The sequence below is a fragment of the Symphalangus syndactylus genome, chromosome 23 (genome assembly GCF_028878055.3).
Source record: "Symphalangus syndactylus isolate Jambi chromosome 23, NHGRI_mSymSyn1-v2.1_pri, whole genome shotgun sequence".
NCBI classification, from domain to species: Eukaryota; Metazoa; Chordata; class Mammalia; order Primates; family Hylobatidae; genus Symphalangus; species Symphalangus syndactylus.
Window position 1 is genome coordinate 52,433,756 of NC_072445.2, and position 21,037 is coordinate 52,454,792.

The following is a 21,037-nucleotide window of genomic DNA, read 5'->3' on the forward strand; positions in this document are numbered from 1 at the left end:
ACAAATACACATTTGAGTACAAGTTAGTAATGTTAATAAGAAAGGAGTTAGATCTGAGTTAACAGTCCCTTTGAGCCTTGATTGTAAATATCAAAAGGAACTTGTGAGAATGTACTTTGTAGGTAGGGGAGAGGCAAGCACTTGGGCATTTGGGGTAAGTATATAGATTCAGCTATAATTCTGCTTCCAATATTAGCAAGTCAAATGCAGACCACCTTGTTATTTTTCTAATTACCTTCCATCTCCTGTCCTTCTCTAGCCAAACCTCAAGGAGTGAGGTCAGGGGATCTCAGGGGTACCCACCAAAACACAGCCTCTAAGTGATGATTTGAAATACGTTCTTACATACATCTGTACTGATGCAGATAAATGAGAGGGCACTGTGTTCTCTTAGGACTCACAGATTTGGGAGTGAAAGACTTGAAATTACCAATGAAAGAGCATTACAGAACCTTCAAGTCGTAGTGCATTCTTTTCCTGGCTGTCACTCATCAGTATGACCCTAAGCAAGACATGAATACAAAACATTGCTTTCTTCATAAAATGGATCTAATCTGCTCCATTTATCTCAAAGGATTGTTCTCAAAAGTTCTTTAGTTTACATAAAAATATACAAATAAAACATTATAATTGCTGTTAACTCATTTAAGCAGATTCGTTTCCTTTTTCTCATAGAGTTGGGCATTATCTTCAGGGTCTAAAGAAAACTAGATTTATTGTCTAACAAATGAAAATAATTGAATTACAGAAAAACCTAATTATTATTCTCCTCCAAATCACCAGATTCATAATTTACATTGCAATGAGTTTGCTGGTTAGGGCACTGATTAAAATCACTGTTATATAAAATTGTTCATTCAATATTTCTTTGGGAATGCAAATTCAAGTTTAGCAAACAATAAGCACACTTTCTAAATGAAATAATGTTGACATTCTAGGAGATGATTAAGAAAATTAAGAAACCATAACCCAAAAGTATTTTTAAATGTTCTTATTGGTTTCCTCAAAACTGAATGATTAGAAAATGAAATTTGAATTGTACGTCAATTGTAAACCTTTCTATGCAGGTACCATTTTAGAAGCATCTAGCCTTCAATAAAAAGGTTTCAACACCAGTACAGGAGAGTGAGCTTTTGGTTTTGTGGAAACACAAGCTCTAGTTGTTAAGTAATCTTTGGCACCCAACTTAAGGCCTGCCTTGAATACTAATTCAAATGGAAATGACCTTAACACTCTAAATCCTTTCTTAAAAAATCATAACAAGGAAACACATTCCTCTAGCAGACTTTTGAAAGGTTAGAACTGACCTTAGCATTTAGTCCAACCTTCATTGTACAGAACAAATGGCTTTGATCCTTGGCAGCATTTTTTATTAGAATGATCAAAGATCTGTATTATTGGTTATTTCTCTGGGTAATGATCAATTTCTATGCACTGGCAGTGTGAACTATCACACCTACAAAGAAGAAAGTATGTAACAAAGGCATTACACTTGCCCCCCTACCCCCGCCGCCCCACCCTTTTTTTGTTTTTTGAGACTGAGTTTCGCTCTTGCTGCCCAGGCTGGAGTGCAACGGCACAATCTTGGCTTACCACAACCTCCACCTCCCAGGTTCAAGCAATTCTCCTGCCTCAGCCTCCCAAGTAGCTGGGAGTACAGGCATGTGCCACCACGCCCAGCTAATTTTTTTTGTATTTTTGGTAGAGACAAAAAAATTAGGGTTCTAATTTTTTTGTGGTTTTAGTAGAGACGGGGTTTTACCATGTTGGCCAGGCTGGTCTCAAACTCCCGACTTCAGGTGATCCGCCCACCTTGGCCTCCCAAAGTGCTGGGATTACAGGTGTGAGCTACCACACCTGACCCCATTTCTTTTAAGAAGTAGCCAAGAGTTATTTCCACAGATGGTATTGCAAATTCTGTTACAGTCTGTAAATTCAGAACCTAGGATTTAATAGTGACTTGGTTGGTTCTTAGAGGATAAAACTGAACATGCCTAGAATTGTGCAGCACAACAAAGGTTAACACACTTGATTTCCTGCTCACATTTATTGTGGCTAGAGAGCCTAAACAGCTATTTTCTTCTCCAAAAATTGGAAAAATATAACATGATAGCAATTTTTTAAATACGTAAAACTTCCTGGATCATGATCAACATGAGACATAATAGCCTGTAGATATCAATTGTGATCACTTTATAAAATATCATTCATCTAATGCATTTCTGAAATTGCCCTTAAAGCTACACATACACACATGACTCTATATCACATAAAAGCATCCATTCATGAACAGAAAGCAAAGTTTTTTATAAGTACTGTGTAGGGAAGGCTAAAGTAATACATATTTAGATTCAGAATAATTTTTAAGAAAAAATGTGGCGTTCCAAGAAATGGTGATTTACATTCAAATGAACATGTACATTTGCAAATGTGGATAAGTAATATTTTCATGAAGCACACTACAAGAAAATTCACACTGAATTATTTGTTTTTCAAAGCCCTCTTTCAAAGTACAGACTCCAAGTCCAAAGCAAATACCCATGGTATGAACAAATAGGATGCCTAAGATTCTAACATTTGCTTCGGCATGGCTTTCCTCCTCATTTCCCTACCTCGCAACAAGAAAAAATTTCCTAGATGGGACAATGGCAAGATATTGTGCTAATACATTCCATAGGATTTCTGGATGCTGAGCTATTACATCCAGGTTACAGTTTGGTGACAGATTTATTTCTATTGCAAATGGACTAGAGTCCAAACACAAAAAGATTCTTGCCATAGCATCCAAACATCTCTATGTAGACCCACACTTCCTCTTAATACAGAAAGAGAATCACTCAGAAAGGACAAAGCCAGCAGACGGAGAAAGGAGGCAAGGGTAAACTCTGTCACTGGCCAATTATCTAAAACAAAAATAGAAGCCTCTGTTATCAAAGTTGCCAGTTAAAATTGTCAGCTGTCAGGCACGGTGACACACACCTGTAATCCCAACACTTTGGGATCCCAAGGTGGGTGGATCGCTTGAGCCCAAGAGTTTCAGACGAGCCTGGGCAACACAGAGAAACCCCATCTCTACAAGAAATACAAAACTTAGCCAGGCGTGGTGGTGTGCGCCCGTAGTGCCAGCTGCTCAGGAGGCTAAGGTGGGAGGAATGCTTGAGCCCAGGAGGTAGGGGTTGCAGTGAACCATGATCATGCCACTGCACTCTGGCCTGGGTGACAAAGGGAGACTCGGTCCAAAAAAAAAAAAAAAGTTGCCAGCTCTCTCCTTTATAAACAGTCTCTAGATTGGTTTGCATCATGCCCTTTGATGTACCAGAGATATGTTTAACCAATCTAGTTTTGTTGATTCTGACAATCTCACACACATTTAAGAATTTACCATTTTTCAGGCACTTTTCAATGTTAAAAAAAATTAAATCCAATTATTGAAAATCAGTTTGACAAACAACCCCCACTCCATAGCCCTGGCCAAAAAAAAAAAAAAAAAACAGCTAATTCGGTGACACAAACTGTGTAAGGTGGCAAATTCCTTCAACTTGCCAAGGAAATAGCATATATATTTTCTTCCATCTTTACTCCAAATTTGGGACCTCTTCCTCTGATAACACAGCCTTTTAGGTTACTTGAAATCAGCCCCCATTAAAAGACTCTCTGTGGGACCAAGCTTAAAGAGTTTACTGACGGAGGACATTGCCACTATTAACATTCTTGTTACAAAAATTCAGTTTCAGTTGAGTTCCCATAATCCCCTGAGCAGTTATAAATGCCTTTTACCTATAATGAGGCAGCAGGCTATGTGTAAAACAAAGCAAATTAACTATTCAAATATATGTAAATCTATAATTATACTAACATGAACTACACTGATAGAGTGTTTTTTTCTGAAGTGTTTAGAGTTTCAAAAGAAAAAGACACAATATTGAGACATTTCTAATAAATGATTAAAAATGATTTTGGTTGGCTGCCACTCCCAAGTTTTCCCAGAGTTCTCATCTATGTTCTATACAACGTGTAAATTAAAATGCACATGACCAATAAATGTACTATACACACATCAGATATCAATATATACATGTGAATTAAAGCTCCTGAAATATATACATCCCCACTTAGGATATATCCTATTACACAGGCAAAGCATCATCCTTTAACAATAGGTCTGAGATAGCAGCAATTTGATACTCTATTACCCAGTTACCTCAGAAAATATCATAGATCCTAAATAGTTCCTGACGTGGTATCCCTGGCTTCAAGAACTCTCCAGTAACATTTAGCATAGGTCTCAGGAAGCACCAGGCTACATTGCCAATAGCAATTATATAATCCTGTCATTGGAGAAAAGGTTTTATCCTTTCAAAACCTCGTTATTCAAATCTGACTAATGGTATAATGGAAAAAATAAGTCATAATGAGGTGACATATAAATTTAAACTAAAATATATAAAGCATTTCTATTTTATTTCTTACATGTTTTTGTTGCTGTTTTATCAGTGCCTTGAAACAGAAAGTATTCAGACTGTCCTAACAGATGCTGAAAGAGCAATAATAAATTATACTGAGAAAAGAGCTGCTCTGTGTTTGAAAACCTGTAAATGACTCGGTTATCAATTAGTGTTTTTATAAGGATGGCAGGATATTGTACTAAGTACTGTTTTAAAAGAGTTATGAGTCTATACCCTTGGGTAAGTTATGAACTCACAACCAAAATTCACATATATAATATGCAAAAAATCTTTAGGCAGATTTACAATAAACCATTTCAGTCACAGAAGGATAGAATGGCTCTTAAGTAAACATTTATTTTGTGTGTACTATTGGGTATATCCATGCATGCTCAATGGATAGAAATTACAGGCAGGCTGCAAGTCACATGGATGCTAGATGTACATAATACGCACTTTAATATTTACCCTCCATGTGTACTCTTAGGCCCGATTCCAAATCTATTGGGTGTGTGAACACAGATCCTGAGGAAGGTCCCAGTTATCTATGACGAAAGTTTTGAAACTCTACCACTCTACCGGTATTTCATATGAAACAATTTTGTAGATCACAGCTACCGGCTGTAAGAGACAAGTTGGCCAACTTAGAAAACTTACATTTGCCAAGGGAGAGACACTAAATTAGACCATATTGTTTAACAGGCTGCAACTCTTTTACTGGGAAGGGGCAACTCCCTCTGCACAGCAGTTTCTCCTGCTTGAAGCTGAGATCACACAAGGAGAAACCTACTGTGTTTCTGCCAAATCACAGTGGGAACATGGGGACAGCACAACCAGTAGCCAGCAGAGGCACAACCACCATATCAACTGCTGAGATCAGCAGCCTGCTTTATAGCTCCTATGAGGATTTCTCCTCACACAGTCTTATCCTTCTCATCAGGTTTCCCCTGTGTTTCTCATGGTAGTCAAATCAACACAGAACAGGCTCCGGCTTCTTGATTATCTTGTATGTTGCCAACCATGACAACACATTTGTTATATCAAATGTTCCTGCAAGCTCCTTGAATTTGGCTGGAAGTTGAACAGTCCAGTGAGATCCTTTGGATGATAAAATGATATGCTCATTCATCTCAAGGAACCCCAAAGCTCCATAGACACAGCTGGACTGTTGAGCCCAGTTCTTGTTACACAGGAACACTCACACCCAGGACTTGGCCTTTCCTGATGCTGAAGGCTGGCAGGCAAGTTCAAAGTCTGGACACAGAGGCACTTTCAAAGTTGGCAAGGAGAAGGAGGCAAGGTCACTAAATGGGGCTTTATCATGTGCCATCTCATGTAACTCACATATCTGAGGCGTATGAACACAGAGATCTTTAGGTTGTGGATGGGTCATGCTTTTTCTTCTTGCCCCGACAGGACTTGCAGACACAACAGATTATACACGGGGAGGCCAGGAGTAACAAGGGTGAAGTAACCAAGGCAATGATGCCCAAGCCTACGAGAATCCCCACCACCTGGAAATTTCAAAGAAAAGCATATTTCAGCAATTAAGTCTTTCAATATGTATACTTCTTCCAACTATACTATCTGCTATCTGCTGTGGGCCAAATGTCTGTGTCCCGCTGAAGCTCATATGTTGAAACCCTAAATCCCCGATGTGATGGCATTTGGAGAAGAGGCCTTTAGAAGTTAATTGGTTTATGAGGGTAGGGCCCTTATGATGGGATTGGTGCTCTTACAAGAACAGATGCCAGAGAACCTGCTTCCTTTCTCTGGGCTCTAAGCCATGTGAAGACACAGCAAAAAAAATGGCCATCTTCGAACCAGGAAGAGAGCCCTTGCTGAGACATGACCATGCTGTCACCTGAACCTCAGACTTCTCAGCCTCCACAACTATGAGACGTAAATTTCTGTTCTTTAAGCCTCCCAGTCTATGGTCATTTGTTATAGCAGCCTGAACAAGACATCATCTCAGGCACACAGAACAGTTACATTTCTGGGACCTTTCAGCTAGTGCCCAGCAATGATCTGAATTGGAGAGAAGCCAGAGAGATACAAAGGACCAAATCAAGGATGGAAACCATCCAAATGCTAACTCAAGCTGTCGCAAGCTCAGTATAGTCATGAATTATTGGTGTTGGTGCTCTCTCTGCTGAATTTCCTCAACTAGCTCATAGGGATGTTAATGATTACTAGGATATTAGCACTGACTCCCTCCAAAGGAACACGGCCTTTAATAAATATAAAACACTATTAAAAACAAACCATGACTCCTTTTGAACCTGCCACATAAACACACAATGGCATGTACAGAAGGATCTAAGCCCCAGCAGGGGCTCACAGGGTTTTAGAGCACTGCCTGATATGGTTTGGCTGTGTCCCCACCCAAATCTCATCTTGAATTGTAATAATCCCCACGTGTCATGGGCAGGGCCAGGTGGAGATAATTGAATCATGGGGGTGGTTTCCCCCATACTGTTCTTGTGGTAGTAAATAAGTTTCATGAGATCTGATGGTTTTATAAATGGGAGTTCCCCTGCACAAGCTCTCTTGGCTGCCGCCATTTAAGACGTGACTTTGCCCCTCCTTTGCCTTCTGCCATGATTGTGAGGCCTCCCCAGCCATGTAGAATTGTGAGTCCATTAAACCCCTTTCCCTTAATAACTAACCTAGTCTCAGGTATGTCTTTAATAGCAGTGTGAGAGCAGACTAATACACTGCCTTTGATAGGTAATATGCCTTAAAGGGCTTTAGGAAAGTCATTCCACTGTTTCTCAAGAGGAAAGACCATCTGCCTGCATTCTGCACGTCACTATTGATTGCCTGGCAGCCCTGGTGCCCCTGCTCCTCCACTTGTTCTTAAGGAGACTGTGCTCATGAGTTAACTTTAGGTAGTTACCCCATTACTTTTCCCTAGCCCTGCCCTAACACTCCCCAGAAGCTCCCAGGCTGGGATGGGACCTCCCAGGAGGGAATAGTGAGGGAAGGGGAAGAGGTGGGCTCTTTAAGCCATCACGATTTTGGTTTATGTCACGCTCCCTATAAGGTCAGGGTACCTGTGTTCGGTTCCACATCACTGATGCTCTTGAGTGACCAAGTTTATTCCTGCATGGCCCTTTGTCATAATGTCTGAGGAAAATGTCATTCTGAAAAATAAAAAGATTGGTTTCAGTAAATATGCAGTTTTAAATTGAGAAATGAATACAGACCACATCAGATCACCAAATGGAAGGCAAAGTCTTTCTCTGGTGATTTCAGTGACCCCCTCAAGGAATTCCAAGCCCGTAATCTTTATCTTGGTAGTTTTGTAAATCACCAAGTGAAAGCAGATCATAATCAATACGAATCTCAATTAATTCTTTGAAAAAAGAAAAAAAAAGAGTAGTAATGACCTGACTACTTATCTTAGCAAGGTAGCTCTGGCAGATGTACAATGGAATGGGAAGACCAGGAGCAAGGCAGCTGAAAGGCTGGTGTGGCAAACCAGGAGAGAGAAAATGCCAGTGACTGAGGATGGATGGAGAAGAGGAAGTTACAGTCCTAAGATATTAAGAAAGTAACTAGAGAGAAACAAGGAGAAGCAATCACAGAGGAGGGAAAGTGGTTGGGTTGAAAGAAGGCAGTGGCTTTATTGAGAGAAGTGACAACATAGAGATGGAGTTTGTTGGGAAGATAAGTTTGGACATGTTGAACTTGAGAGATGGTTGAGACATCCAAGCAGGGCAATTCAAAAGGCAGCTCATCACAAAGATCTACACTGAAAAAAAAAAAAAAAAAAAAAGTTGGACTTCAGCAGAGAAACTAGCTCAGGGTCCAAATTAGGTGTAGATAATCTATCTAATGGTCTGTTCATTAGACAAATGGAGAAAGGGGACTCAATTGGGCATCAGTGTACGTGGGGTAGAAGAAACCATAGAAGAGACTGAGATTAACTAGCAAGAGGGGTAAACTGAGAAGCAAAGAGGCTGCTGAACACAGGTATTTAAGACTGGATCGAGGAAGAGGCTAGAAAGGGAACTGGGATATGGCCAGAAAGGTAGAAGAGAAACCAACAGAGGTGGTATCACTGAAATGGACGTGGTCAAGATGTTAAATGCAGCAGAGAATCTAGGTACGCTAAGAACAAGTACTATTGGATTCTGCCAATAAGAAATCACTCAAAATCTGGGAAAGGGGTACAGTCGAGGTGTGACTACATGGCAATCTGAGCAATTGCAGTATTTGGAAGATAAGTAATGTCAGTAGCAAGAGGTGATTAGGCTTTTTTGAAGCTTGGCTTCTAAAGCAAAGATAAATAGAGGGGTAGCAAGGAAAAGATGCAGGCTTTAAGAAAAATGTTTACTCGTGTTTAAATGTGACACAGCCGAATGCATGGATATGTTGAGAGAGTGGAGAGTGGAAATTGAAACCACAGGAGAGGAAAGAGATAACTAAACAGCTCAAGTCTCTAAGGCTAGGGACAGGAACAGGATTCTAAAGCAGATACTTAAGCGTAACTCATCCTCTGAAACTACAGGGGTGAGAATCAAGGCAGGAACAAGCTCAACTCCAACAACACTCAAAATTCCTGTTTGGTGTCGGTCTCAGGGCTGCATTTTAGACAATCACCCCTCTCCTGGCCCCATGCTGTCAAACTGTCCTATAAACAGAGATCCACACCACCATCTGATGTAGAACTCCACTTGCGTAGAGAAAAACATCATTACCAACAATCCAATGCCCCTGGCTAAAACTGAAAATGAGATCTTAGAAAACAGTCACCAGAAAAAAAGATGCTTCAACATTTGAAGTCTGTGTATTCAGCCATTTAACATCTGCACCATTTCATCTCCAGAACCAGAACAGCACAAGAGACAGAACAGCATGTTCTTTGCAACGCCATCCCCCAAACACATTTCAGCCAAAGGATGGAGATCTGGTGCACATATTTGTTCCCTTACGCTCTGGCCTCCTAAAGAGAACCTCATGGGCTCAGCCTCCTTGCGGATATGAACCCAATTAATATTCTGGTGAAACCTGAAGGAAAAAAAAAAATTGTTTTTCATTTGTAATGCATGTAATATACAATCAGTAAAATCCTCATCCAGAATATCACTCACTTAGATGCATGCTAGGTCTTAAATATCAAACATAATTGTAACTCAAGGGCCTATGATATATCAATTTTTAAATAGAAAATATTTCTTCCAAACTGAGCTGCTGAACTTCTAGAGTCTAAAATGTCCATTTTCTTCTCCCCAGTTTATACCTCTTCTTAAATCACTAAGATGGAGATTATTCTTATTCATACATGTCATCTTAAACAACATAGCTAGTTTTCAGTTAAAAATCCAGCAGGTGGTGGCCAGCAGACATTACATGCTAACTGCACACTCACTCGCTAAGCATGTCTGAACTAAAGCACTACACAAATCACTTGTTGAATTAAAGCAAATCAAGCAATCAAAACAAAGAGCTGAGAAAAGAATAGCAACTCAATGGTAACTGAGGGCTTACACTGATATGGACATATTTTAGAGATCCAAATTGCCAAAACAGAGTGTTATCTATAAACAACTTATGTTACCCCAAACTTTAAAAGACCAGAAGTGAAGTAAGACCTTCTCACCAACCCTTCGCACCGCAGTTTTAACTCTGAAGTTACCATTAGCCTTGGCACAGAGCTGAATAAAACTGCACCTCAATTTGAGACTTGATTCATGAATGGTGAGAAAAAGTTAAGCCAAGCCCCTTGATCTGGGAAGGGAACACTGTCAAAACAGTAGCAATACTGCTGCATGCTCATGAACAAGAGAGAGAGAGACAGAGAGAGAGAGAGAGCACTCAAGAGGGCATGAGGGAGAGAAGAGAGTTAGGAGACACCATTGGTTTGAACCATTTTTGTTTAAATTCAAAATGAAGAAAAAACCTAATACTGGTAGGCAGAATAACTACCTCCCAAAGATATCATGGCCTAATTCCCAGAATCTGTGAATGTGTTACCCTATATGACAAGAGGGATTCTGCGAGTGTGATTAAATTAAGAACCCTGAGATAAAGGAGATTATCCTACATTATCCTGATGGGCCCAATCTCATCACATTGGTCCTTTAAGCAGAGAACCTTTCCCAGCTGTGGTCAGAGGGAGCAACGACTAAGAAAGAAGGGAGTGAGAGATCTGATGTTGCTGGCTTTGAAGATGGAGGAAGAGGCCACAAGCCAAGGAAAGCAGACAGCCTCCAAGGCAAGAAAACAGATTCTCCCCTAGAGCCTCCAGAAAGAAATGCAGCCTGGCTGACACCTTGATTTTAATCCAGCAAGACCTATGTCAGACTTCCAAAGTGAAGAACTGTGGGATAGTAAGTTTGTGGTATTTTAAGCCACTAAATATGTGCTAATTCGTTACAACAGCAATATAAAATGAAGACACTAATAGTCCTTTACATAATAGAGACAATGCCCAAAAGAAATGCCCCTAAAACAAAAGCTTGCCTGTAACACCAAGGTGGCATATGTAAGGTCATCAAAAAGATGTTTTTAGATATCTAAAGTATCAGGCTTAGGAAGTCTCATTAAGAAAAATAAATTTCTTTTGCAGGACAAAAATCACCTCAATATTTTAAAGGAAAATCTGTAGGATATTGGCTGTGGTGCAGACACAGTATAGGGAAAAGCCATACAACAAACCTAGGTGGAACTTACGTCCAAGTTCTGGAGGCAGTACCAGCAAAATGTATGCTTGCAGTTTTTGCACATCATCTGAGCGCAGCCTTCGTTGCGTTCAATATAAACCCGGCAAACTGGGCATTGCTTAATGGGGGCTTCTGCATCTGTCCCAAAGAGGGCTCTAGAAATAAAATGGATGAGAAATGGCATTCAGCTGATGGTCATCAATTGAATTCCCAGGGCTCCTGATGGTTAGATAATGAACTCACAGTTATCCATACTTAATTCACTTCCAAAAGAAAGGGTGTGGGCAAAAACATTATTAGATGTACAGATAACTCATACAAGAAGGAATCTGTTTATTTTGGCTTTCAGTGAATTATATAATTACAGTTTCCACCACTGATTAAACTATTTTGTCAAATTAATATTTCATTCCCTAAGCACCCATTGCCTAAATAAGAATGGCAAGGAGTTGGCTACACAGCAGAGAAACTAGGTCAGGGTCCAAACTGGGCGTATATAATCTATCTAATGGTCTGTTCATTAGACAAATGGAGAAGGGGGTCTCAAATATAAACACTTTAAAATAATGTCCAAAATTTTCAAAAGACCTTCTCCAAACAGATGAATAGACCAATACAGGCTTACAGCCCCAAGGGGCACAGAAAATAAGCAACAGGAATTGGAGAGGGAGGGAGAGAGGTGAGCGATAGCACCATGTAACACTTTAGCTACTGCCCATCAAAACCACCACCCAGCACACAGAGATATCCAATTCACAGAGTGTTGTCAAATCTATTACCAGATTTCGTATGAACGATAACCTCATATTGTCATAAGGCAGTTATTAAAGGTTGGGCATCCCTAGTCCACAATTTGAAATACAAAATGCTCCAAAATCTGAAACTTTTTGAGTGCCGACATGACAAAGGAAATGCTCATTGAAGCCTTTCTGACTTCTGATATTCAGAGTAAGGATGCTTAGCCAATAAATATATCATGAAAATATTTCAAAATCTGAAAAAACTGAGATCTGAAACACTTCTTATCCCAGGTATTTTGGATAAGGGATGCTCAACTTGTATCTTAATTCCCTTATTTTCAGATAAGGAAACAGTCTCACAGAGGCTGAATGACTTCTATGAGACACACAGATACCAAGTGACAATGTCAGAACACAAATCCTCCTATCCTCTCGGTTCTTTACATTGCCCTGTGATACCCATGGAGCTTCCTGCTATGGCTACAAAAATGCAGGCAACACTGGTTTAAATCTGGCTAAGAGGGCACATGCCTGCTGTGTGTATTAGCTCTTTTATTCCTCTCCATTTGTTTGTTCTGAGATTCAAGCACAGCATCGTAGCCAAGTAGCATTACTATTCCTGAAGCCTGGTTCTACACATTCTGGGTGCACTGTGTGATTAAGCCAATGGGATTACAACACTGGTATTTTGTTCTTGCTGATGCAGAACAACTATAGCCTCAAGCAAAGCAGGAATAAAACACAGAGGTCTCTCACTCTGGGCACTGCTGTTGCCATAAAAACCCTCTGTATCGTCCAAGTGTGGTGGCTTATGTCTGTAATCCTAGCACTTTGGGAGGCCTAGGCGAGTGGATCACTTGAGGTCAGGATTTCAAGACCAGCCTGGCCAATACGGTGAAACCCCATCTCTACTAAAAATACAAAATTAGCCAGGCGTGGTGGCAAGTGCCTGCAATCCCAGCTAATCGGGAGGCTGAGGCAGGACAATCGCTTGAACCCAGCAGGCAGTGGTTGCAGTGAGCCAAGATTGTGCCACTGCACTCCAGCCTAGGCAACACAGCAAGACTCTGTCTCAAAAACAAAACAAAAAAAAACCCACTGTACTAAAAAGGTACAGTTTTAACTGCTTCCTATCACAACAAAATCTCAACCTTTACAGAGCATCAAGTACCATGAGAGAACCCTCCTTTCTATGTGCTGAAAGAATTTAGGACCATTGTTTCTATTGTTGCATTCTTTCTAATGTGACTGTCACACATCACGAGCTGGCAATTTAGTCAGGTAAGAAAATTTCTTTCTCATTTTGCAAGCAATAAGAATGATATATACCAATACAGGCAGATACGGTATCTGAGCAAAGAGCTGGAACAAGTCATGATTTCCTACTGAGAACCAGTAGACCACGGTGGCTCGCTACCTAAAGAGAAAGCAAAACTCATACAAACTTTAATTCCAGCAATATCTGGAAGATTCCTCTGGGGCAAACAACTAGAAATGCTTTTTTGTTGGCAACTTACCAATTCTGAAACACTTCTCAGGGAAGTTCTGCAAGAAAATAACCAATCTCTAAACGCCATCACAACGTAACTCCTTCTACACGTAAGGTATGTTGAGTTTCTAAGAAAACTAGTGAATAATCCCAAAGACAAAGTTTCCTTTCTTACCGGTGCTCTGTTGGCAGGACAGTAGGCTGACTGTCTCTACAGGAGATCTCTGCATGCCAAGCATCCTTGCAACATGAGCAGAATTTCAGGTGGCAAGAAGGGCATTCCACCAGCACAGGCTGTCCTGGGTCACTCGATGCAACAGGGCACACTGTCTGACAGTCTGCAACAGGACACCATGTTCGATAGGGGTCCAGATGAACTTCTAAAGTGTAAAGAAAGAAAATGTGATGGTCTGTCCGATTCAGATTTGAGTCTTTCTCACCTTCATTTGCCCTCTTATTTATTTATTTGGAACCAGTCTCACTCTGTCACCCAGGCTGGAGTGCAGTGGCACAATTTCAGCTCACTGCAACCTCCCTCTCCTGGGTTCAACCAATTCTTCTGTCTCAGCCTCCCGAGTAGCTGGGACTACAGGTGTGCACCATCACGCCTGGCTAATTTTTGTATTTTTAGTAGAGACAGGTTTCACCTTGTTGGCCAAGCTGATCTCGAATTCCCGACCCCAAGTGATCTGCCTACCTTGGCCTCCCAAAGTGCTGGGATTACAGGCATGAGCCACCGCACCTGCCCCATTTACCCTTTTTTTTTTTTTTTTTTTTTTTTTTTTTTTTTTACCCTCTTTTTTTAAACTGACATCTATGGAAGTATAACACAACAAGGGTGGGGATTTTCACTATTAGTCTTCATAATGGATCCAAACCTATCATTTACAAGGTTGCTAAGCCCTGCCACATTTCTCAAAGTAGATACTAATGGAATAGCTCACCATTGCCTTTATGAACAGATAAAAAGTGTTCTCTGTAAACAAAATTCACAAAACTTTTAGAATATTTCCCACCTTTGAGCACATAAAATAGGCAAAAATCTCAAATCCCTTCTACAATTATTTGGACACTATCTTGGAAGAAAATTGGACGTAAAAAGCAAATTTTTAATAAGGTATTTTTCCAAAAAGACTTTGTCCTTTCAGGCACTGAGAAACAGATAGAGAGGATTCTTCCACATTCCCAGGAAATTAAAGAACAAGGAAGAAAATAATCAAATAGTTCAGGGACCAAATAGTATCTGGTGTGGCTTAGCCAAGAAGTCGGATTACCTGTCAGTTTGGATATTCTGCTCCCTGACCAATGTGCAACTTAGGGACAATGTGTAAAAGACCCACATGTGGGCCGGGCACTGTGGCTCACGCCTGTAATCCCAGCACTTTGGGAGGCTGAGGTGGGCGGATCAAAAGGTTAGGAGATTGAGACCGTCCTGGCTAACACGGTGAAACACCGTCTCTACTAAAAATACAAAAAATTAGCCAGGTGTGGTGGCGGGTGCCTGTAGTCCCAGTTACTCGGGAGGCTGAGGCAGGAGAATGGCGTGAACCCGGGAGGCAGAGCTTGCAGTGAGCCGAGATTGCACCACTGCACTCCAGCCTGGGCGACAGAGTGAGACTCCGTCTCAGAAAAAAAAAAAAAAAAAACAAGCAAACAAAAACAAAAAACAAACAAAAAAAAACCCCACATGTTCTAGAAACAAAAGGCAGAGACTTTCACAGACCATTATAATAGCCAGTCATAACACATTGGCTAGTTCCATATGACACACAGGAAAGAAGATAGAGTTGGAGAACAGACAGCCATCTATTCAAGTGTTTGTAAATCTTGCTTGGTATCTTTTTTATTCAGTAGCAGACCCACGTTCTTTCCATATACTATGACCTTTAAGGGAACATATCACGTAAAAAATGATGTTATTTGAGGTGTAGAGTACCCCCTTTTTCTCTGAACTCATGTATTTTGCAAAATTTGAACTGACAAGATTCTAGTTTTAAACATCCTAGGGCTCATGATTCCTAGAAATGTACACACAGGAGGCAAACAAATCCAAAGGATGGTGCAAAAAGAAAATAAAGGTATTAAATAGGAATTTAGTCTTTAAAGTTAATAATTTTACACATTCAGTATCAAGGAGAAAGTCTGATGTGTTCCAATAAAATACTGTCTCCACTAATGTCTTGCCTAGAAATGAAATAATTGGATCTATCTTGTTATAACTTTTCATTCAAAAATTGCATCCTTAAACATATGGTCTTATTAGGAATTCTGGAGGGTGGGGGTCAAAGAACAATGAGCCCTTCACACAAATGCAATCACAAGGAGGAAATCCTATAATTCATAGATGCCCAGACCCCAACAGAGATGGACCCTCCAAGATCCCTAAAACCTTAAGAAGTCAAGGAACCAGTGGAACACATAGGACCCAAGGTCTTGGTCTTTTATTTCTACACCATTTAACATTTTCTTCCAAACTATTACAACCGCTTCACAAATACTAAGCCCAAAGAAATGAAGGTTAGTATGTAACTTAGAGTGAAAGAGTCCCATATCAAATATCTACTTAGCTTCCCTTCTAAATCAGAGGTCTTTTAAAAGTTTGATGAAAAAGAAGGAAAAGTAAGGGAAAAGAAGTTAAAACACATATTACTGTTAAAATTTATAGCATCCCTAGTGATCACCTTAAAAAGATACAAGGATGCAATTTGTTCTCATAGCTCTAATCAATTAAAACGACTTGGTAGAAGTTCTGACTTGTTTCTACCAGCTTATTATTTCAGGTATCTGGGGTGACAAAAGGGAAGCACAGACAATAAATAAAGGAGCAATTATAGGTTTTGATGAATTACTATAAGGAAAGGACCTTAGTAAGCAGTGCAGCTATGGCACAGTCCAATGAAGGCAAGGAAAGAGTTTGAGCCACAGAAAACACTGACCCTCCGTATTTTTCACTATTGTGACAGCACATAAAGGACCATGCAAAGGAGTGTAGAAAAAGAAAAAGGAGGAAAACTTTACAGCTTTCTACACATTTCCTTCATTAGAAGTCCTTATTCCTTAGGAATGGCTTACAGAGCTTAACTAAGAGCATTAGTGGAGTAACTAAAAGACAGATTTTGACTCTATCCAAAAAGGAAATTGACTACTCTAGCCAACTCTGTAGAGCGTCTATTCAACATCTCTCCCAACCCCCTTGAACCCTCCTTATGAAGACCTATCACTATAAAATCTGAATATTCTAGAGATATTCCTTCCCACAATTCCATGAAATTAACTCTTGGGCATGTGACACGATTCTAGCCAATGAGAGGCAAAGGCAGGTCCACTAATGGGCTTCTGGGACTCGATCTCCACCTTGATACGTAGGAAAGAAAGGCCTTTCTGTCTGTCTGCCTTTGAACCCAACTGTGTGAGGTTATGATGCTTGGACCATCAAAACAATCTTGCAACTCTGAGGGAAAGCTAAGTGATTCAGAGATGCTATTGGGTTGGTGCAAAATAATTGCTGTTTTAATTAAAAACATTAAAAACATGGCAAGAACAGCAATTTTACCAACCTAATAAATTAACCAAAACCCGTGACAGCCTACCTCTGGACTTGTGAGTGAGGTACTGAAATGCCCTTGCTGTTAAAGTCACTGTTAGGCAGGCATTCTGTTCCTTGCAGCTGAAAGCATCTTAGCTGATGTGGCTATTTCTGGTAATAGCAAACAAGTACCCAGTTCAAACAAGGACTGTTCCTCCTGTGTGGTAGGTATTTTATCAACGAGATTAAAGCATCATGTCCAAGATGAGTTTTAAAGTCTTTTCCAAACCAATGATTTTATCATTCTAAATGTGAGGCGCATGGAAATGTGTATGTAAGTATGTAAGTAGAAATTTAAAAATGCATCCACATACAGTATCCTGTAGAAAACATTGTGTACAATAAAAATTGATACACCTTTGTAAAAAGTTAACATGCTATGCCACATCTAAGATTTCTATGTAGGTGAGCAAATAATATACATTCATACAGTCGAACGCCACATAGCTTTTAAAAAAAAAAAAATATAACAATTTGGAAAGACCTCTAAGATATATTGTTAAGTGTAAGAAAAAAAAAAACAAAAAAAAAGCAGGCTGGGTGCAGTAGCTCATGCCTGTAGTCCCAGCACTTTGGGAGGCTGAGGTGGGTGGATCACCTGAGGCAGGAGTTGGAGATCAGCCTGGCCAACATGGTGAAACCCCGTCTCTACTGAAAATACAAAAATTAGCCAGGTGTGGTGGTGGCCACCTGTGATCCCAGCTATTAGGGAGGCGGAGGCAGGAGAATCATTTGAACCCGGGAGGCAGAGGTTGCAGTGAACCAAGATCATGCCACCATACTCCAGCCTGGGTGACAGAGTGAGACTCCATCTCAAAAAAAAAAAAAAAAAAAAGGCAGACAGAAAGAGTATAAATGAAACATGTTTATAAAAACATGTGTATATAGGCCAGGCACAGTGGCTCACTCCTGTAATCTCAGCACTCTGAGGGGCCAAGGCTGGCATATCACATTAGCCCAGGAATTCAAGACCAGCCTGGCCAACAGTGGTGAAATCTCATCTCCACGACAACAACAAAAAAGTAGCCAGGCATGGTGGTGCACACTTATAGTCGCAGCTACTTGAGAGGCTGAGGTGGGAGGATTGCTTGAGCCCGGGAGGCAGAAGGTACAGTAAGCTGAGATCATGTGACTGCACTCCAGCCTAGGTAACAGAGAGAAACACTGTCTCAAAATAAATAAAATAAAAATATGTATATATAGAAATATACTTTAACATTTGCAGAAGAATATTAAAAAAAAAACATAACAGTTCCTCTTGAGTAAAGGCAGAGGCTAGGAGAGGAGGCAAAGATTCACTTCATCTTTAAACTTGAAATTTTTTTAAAAAAAGGTCAAGTACTACTTTTGTAATTTTTTAAAATTGGTTTTAAAAAGCTACTTTGATCTGGCATATGTACAAACAGATAAAGCAATTCTAGAACTAAGCTGTCCCCTAGAAAAATCATTTACTTTTTTATAATACTGAAACACATTCAAATTTCCCCTTTGTTTCACATTCTTCTCCATATATACAATTCTCATCCTATGCTTTTCCTTTCCCCTAGAAATTCCCTTTCTTCTTCAAGTCATAACCTATCCATTCTTAAGTGAACTACCTTCTATTGTTCACATGCCTTAATTTGGGGGAAGGGGCATAGAATCGGCATCTTGTTAATTGCTGCTCTCTATTCATTTCATGGAGATAGCCTCTCTGACTATAGGCAAGGCTGTTTGTTACTCTGTTTGTGTGCTCCAACTTACCTGAAACAGTGAGTGGACGCCTACCTATTGATTCAGAGCAGTAATTTCTGAGTTTTTCAAAAGCATATAGATGTATTTCTACGCCAACAATTGACTTATAATGCACATACTAATAATACCATCTTGAATTGCCTTGTATTGGAATTTTCCAATTCACTTCTAGTAGTCTCATCAACAGATATGCACAGCATGTTAAAATCATCCAATATCAGTCCTGGTGTTGAAAGTATGTTATGATTTCTATTAGACCATAGCTCTCCACCCACCTCAATTAGGGCTCTCAAATTTGGGAAGTCGTTGATTTGGCAAGACTTGGAACTTTCCATACAGCACTTAAAAATGAAACCTCCTTTATGAAGCGTCACAAGGGCAACAATGAAAAAAAATTTTAACATAAAAACAAATAACTATCCCTTTTAGAATTCTACTCTCTATATATAACTTTTATTTTACTTCCTATCTCAGCTTAGTGTTGGATGAGCAATTCACATTCACTGGTTCTCATTCCTATCCACTCAAATCCTTCTTAAGTATCTGAAATGAACTTTTGCTCTAAACACATTAATAAACTGCTCTCTAAAAATTACAAGTGACATCCCTCTATAGTCACATTCAGCAAGTGTTTCCGAATCCATCTCTGACCCTGGACTCTTCTCGTCACTCTGTCTTCTATGTGTCAGGCCCTGCCCTCTCTTTTCTTCTCATGGTCTTTTCTCCTTTATCATCAATACTGCTTTCTTTCTCCCATCCATGGATGGTATCCAGGTCTTACTCCTAGGTTTCTTTCATACTTATTTATGGAACTCATATCGTAAGTAAGCCTCAGCTTCAATTAAATTTGGATTATTCCAAATAACTTCTCCAGATATGACCTCTTATGACAATAAGACTGAAAATTAGACACATGTCTATTATTCATTGTTTATTCAACAAATGATTGGTTTCAGGTACTTGTTAGAGACCCTGGGCACATGGAGATGAAAAATAGAGGCTTTCCTCCTCAGAAGCTTCACAATATGAAAAGGGAAATAGATGTTTAAAACGAATACGTCGTCAAAAAAAAAAAAAAAAAGGGGAAACCAAGCAATGCAAATAAATGACAGTGCATCCCATGAGATAACAAAAACGAAATTATCAACAAATATTGATGAGGATCTCTTAGGGGTAGAGGTAAGAAACATTTAATAGTTATATATGGAAAGTTTGTTATGTTTTTTTATCCAAATAGTTTCCCCTTTAATCAACTCTAAAAAATGGGGTAAAACTAGTCCCTCCTAATCATAAAACAAAGCAGGAAACACATGCTAAGACAAAACACAATGACATTAGATTACAAAGAGATAAAGCACCATATAAAGAGCTCTTTTTAAAAAAATCCCTGAGGTAGCAACTTTGCAGGCAGCATTTAGAAGCTGTAGAAGAGAGAACAGACTTTTTCTGGATATTAGAATTAAGATTCTGTCCTTAAAGAAAACACTGAACAAGGGCACTGGCATTCATATCCTGAAGTGGGATCTTGCCAGCTCATGAGAACCAACTGCGTCTCTTTCCAACTCCAAGTTCAGTGACATTACCTTGGTAGCTTAAAATTAGCCATGGTGGAAGTATTAATATTTACACCTTAGAAACTCAGCGGGGTGTGGTGGCTCACAACTGTAATCCTAGCACTTTGGGAGGCCGAGGTGGGTGGATCACCTGAGGTCAGGAGTTCCAGACCAGCCTGGCCAACATAGTGAAAACACCTTCTCTACTAAAAAATACAAAATTAGCCAGGCCTGGTGGCACACACCTGTAATCCCAGCTATGTGGGAGGCTGAGGCAGGAGAATCACTTGAACCCAGGAGGCGGAGATTGCAGTGAGCTGAAATATTGCCACTGCACTCCAGCCTGGGCGACAGAGCAAGACTTCATCTAGGAAAAAAAAAAAAACTGGCAAGCACTACAAATCAGAGTTGTTCCCCTTATCCCGCCAAAGACTGTTTACCAACACCTTATTAAACACAGGCCATGACATCAGAGAAATGCAAATCAAAACCACAGTGAGATACCATCTCACACCAGTTAGAATGGCCATCATTAAAAAGTCAGGAAACAACAGGTGCTGGAGAGGATGTGGAGAAATAGGAATACTTTTACACTGTTGGTGGGACTGTAAACTAGTTCAACCATTGTGGAAGTCAGTGTGGTGATTCCTCAGGGATCTAGAACTAGAAATACTATTTGACCCAGCCATCCCATTACTGGGTATATACCCAAAGGACTATAAATCATGCTGCTATAAAGACACATGCACACATATGTTTATTGCGGCACTATTCACAATAGCAAAGACTTGGAACCAACCCAAATGTCCAACAACGATA

At 39.9% G+C, this 21,037-nt stretch overlaps 1 protein-coding gene across 4 annotated transcripts in view; it reads right to left on the reverse strand.

Annotated features, from left to right (window-relative positions):
- Positions 1-2,028: 2,028 nt before the first annotated feature.
- The window catches only part of RNF144B (ring finger protein 144B), a 200,393-nt gene continuing 181,384 nt past the window's right edge, over positions 2,029-21,037 (reverse strand). For all 4 annotated transcript variants that reach the window (XM_063632236.1, XM_063632235.1, XM_063632237.1 and 1 more), the window contains 4 exons: positions 13,521-13,725; positions 11,127-11,271; positions 7,502-7,591; positions 2,029-5,959 (listed from right to left, as the gene is read on the reverse strand). In XM_063632236.1, coding sequence (XP_063488306.1) covers positions 5,819-5,959; positions 7,502-7,591; positions 11,127-11,271; positions 13,521-13,725 — 581 coding nt within the window. In that variant the 3' untranslated portion in view covers positions 2,029-5,818. The remainder of the gene's footprint in view (positions 5,960-7,501; positions 7,592-11,126; positions 11,272-13,520; positions 13,726-21,037) is intronic.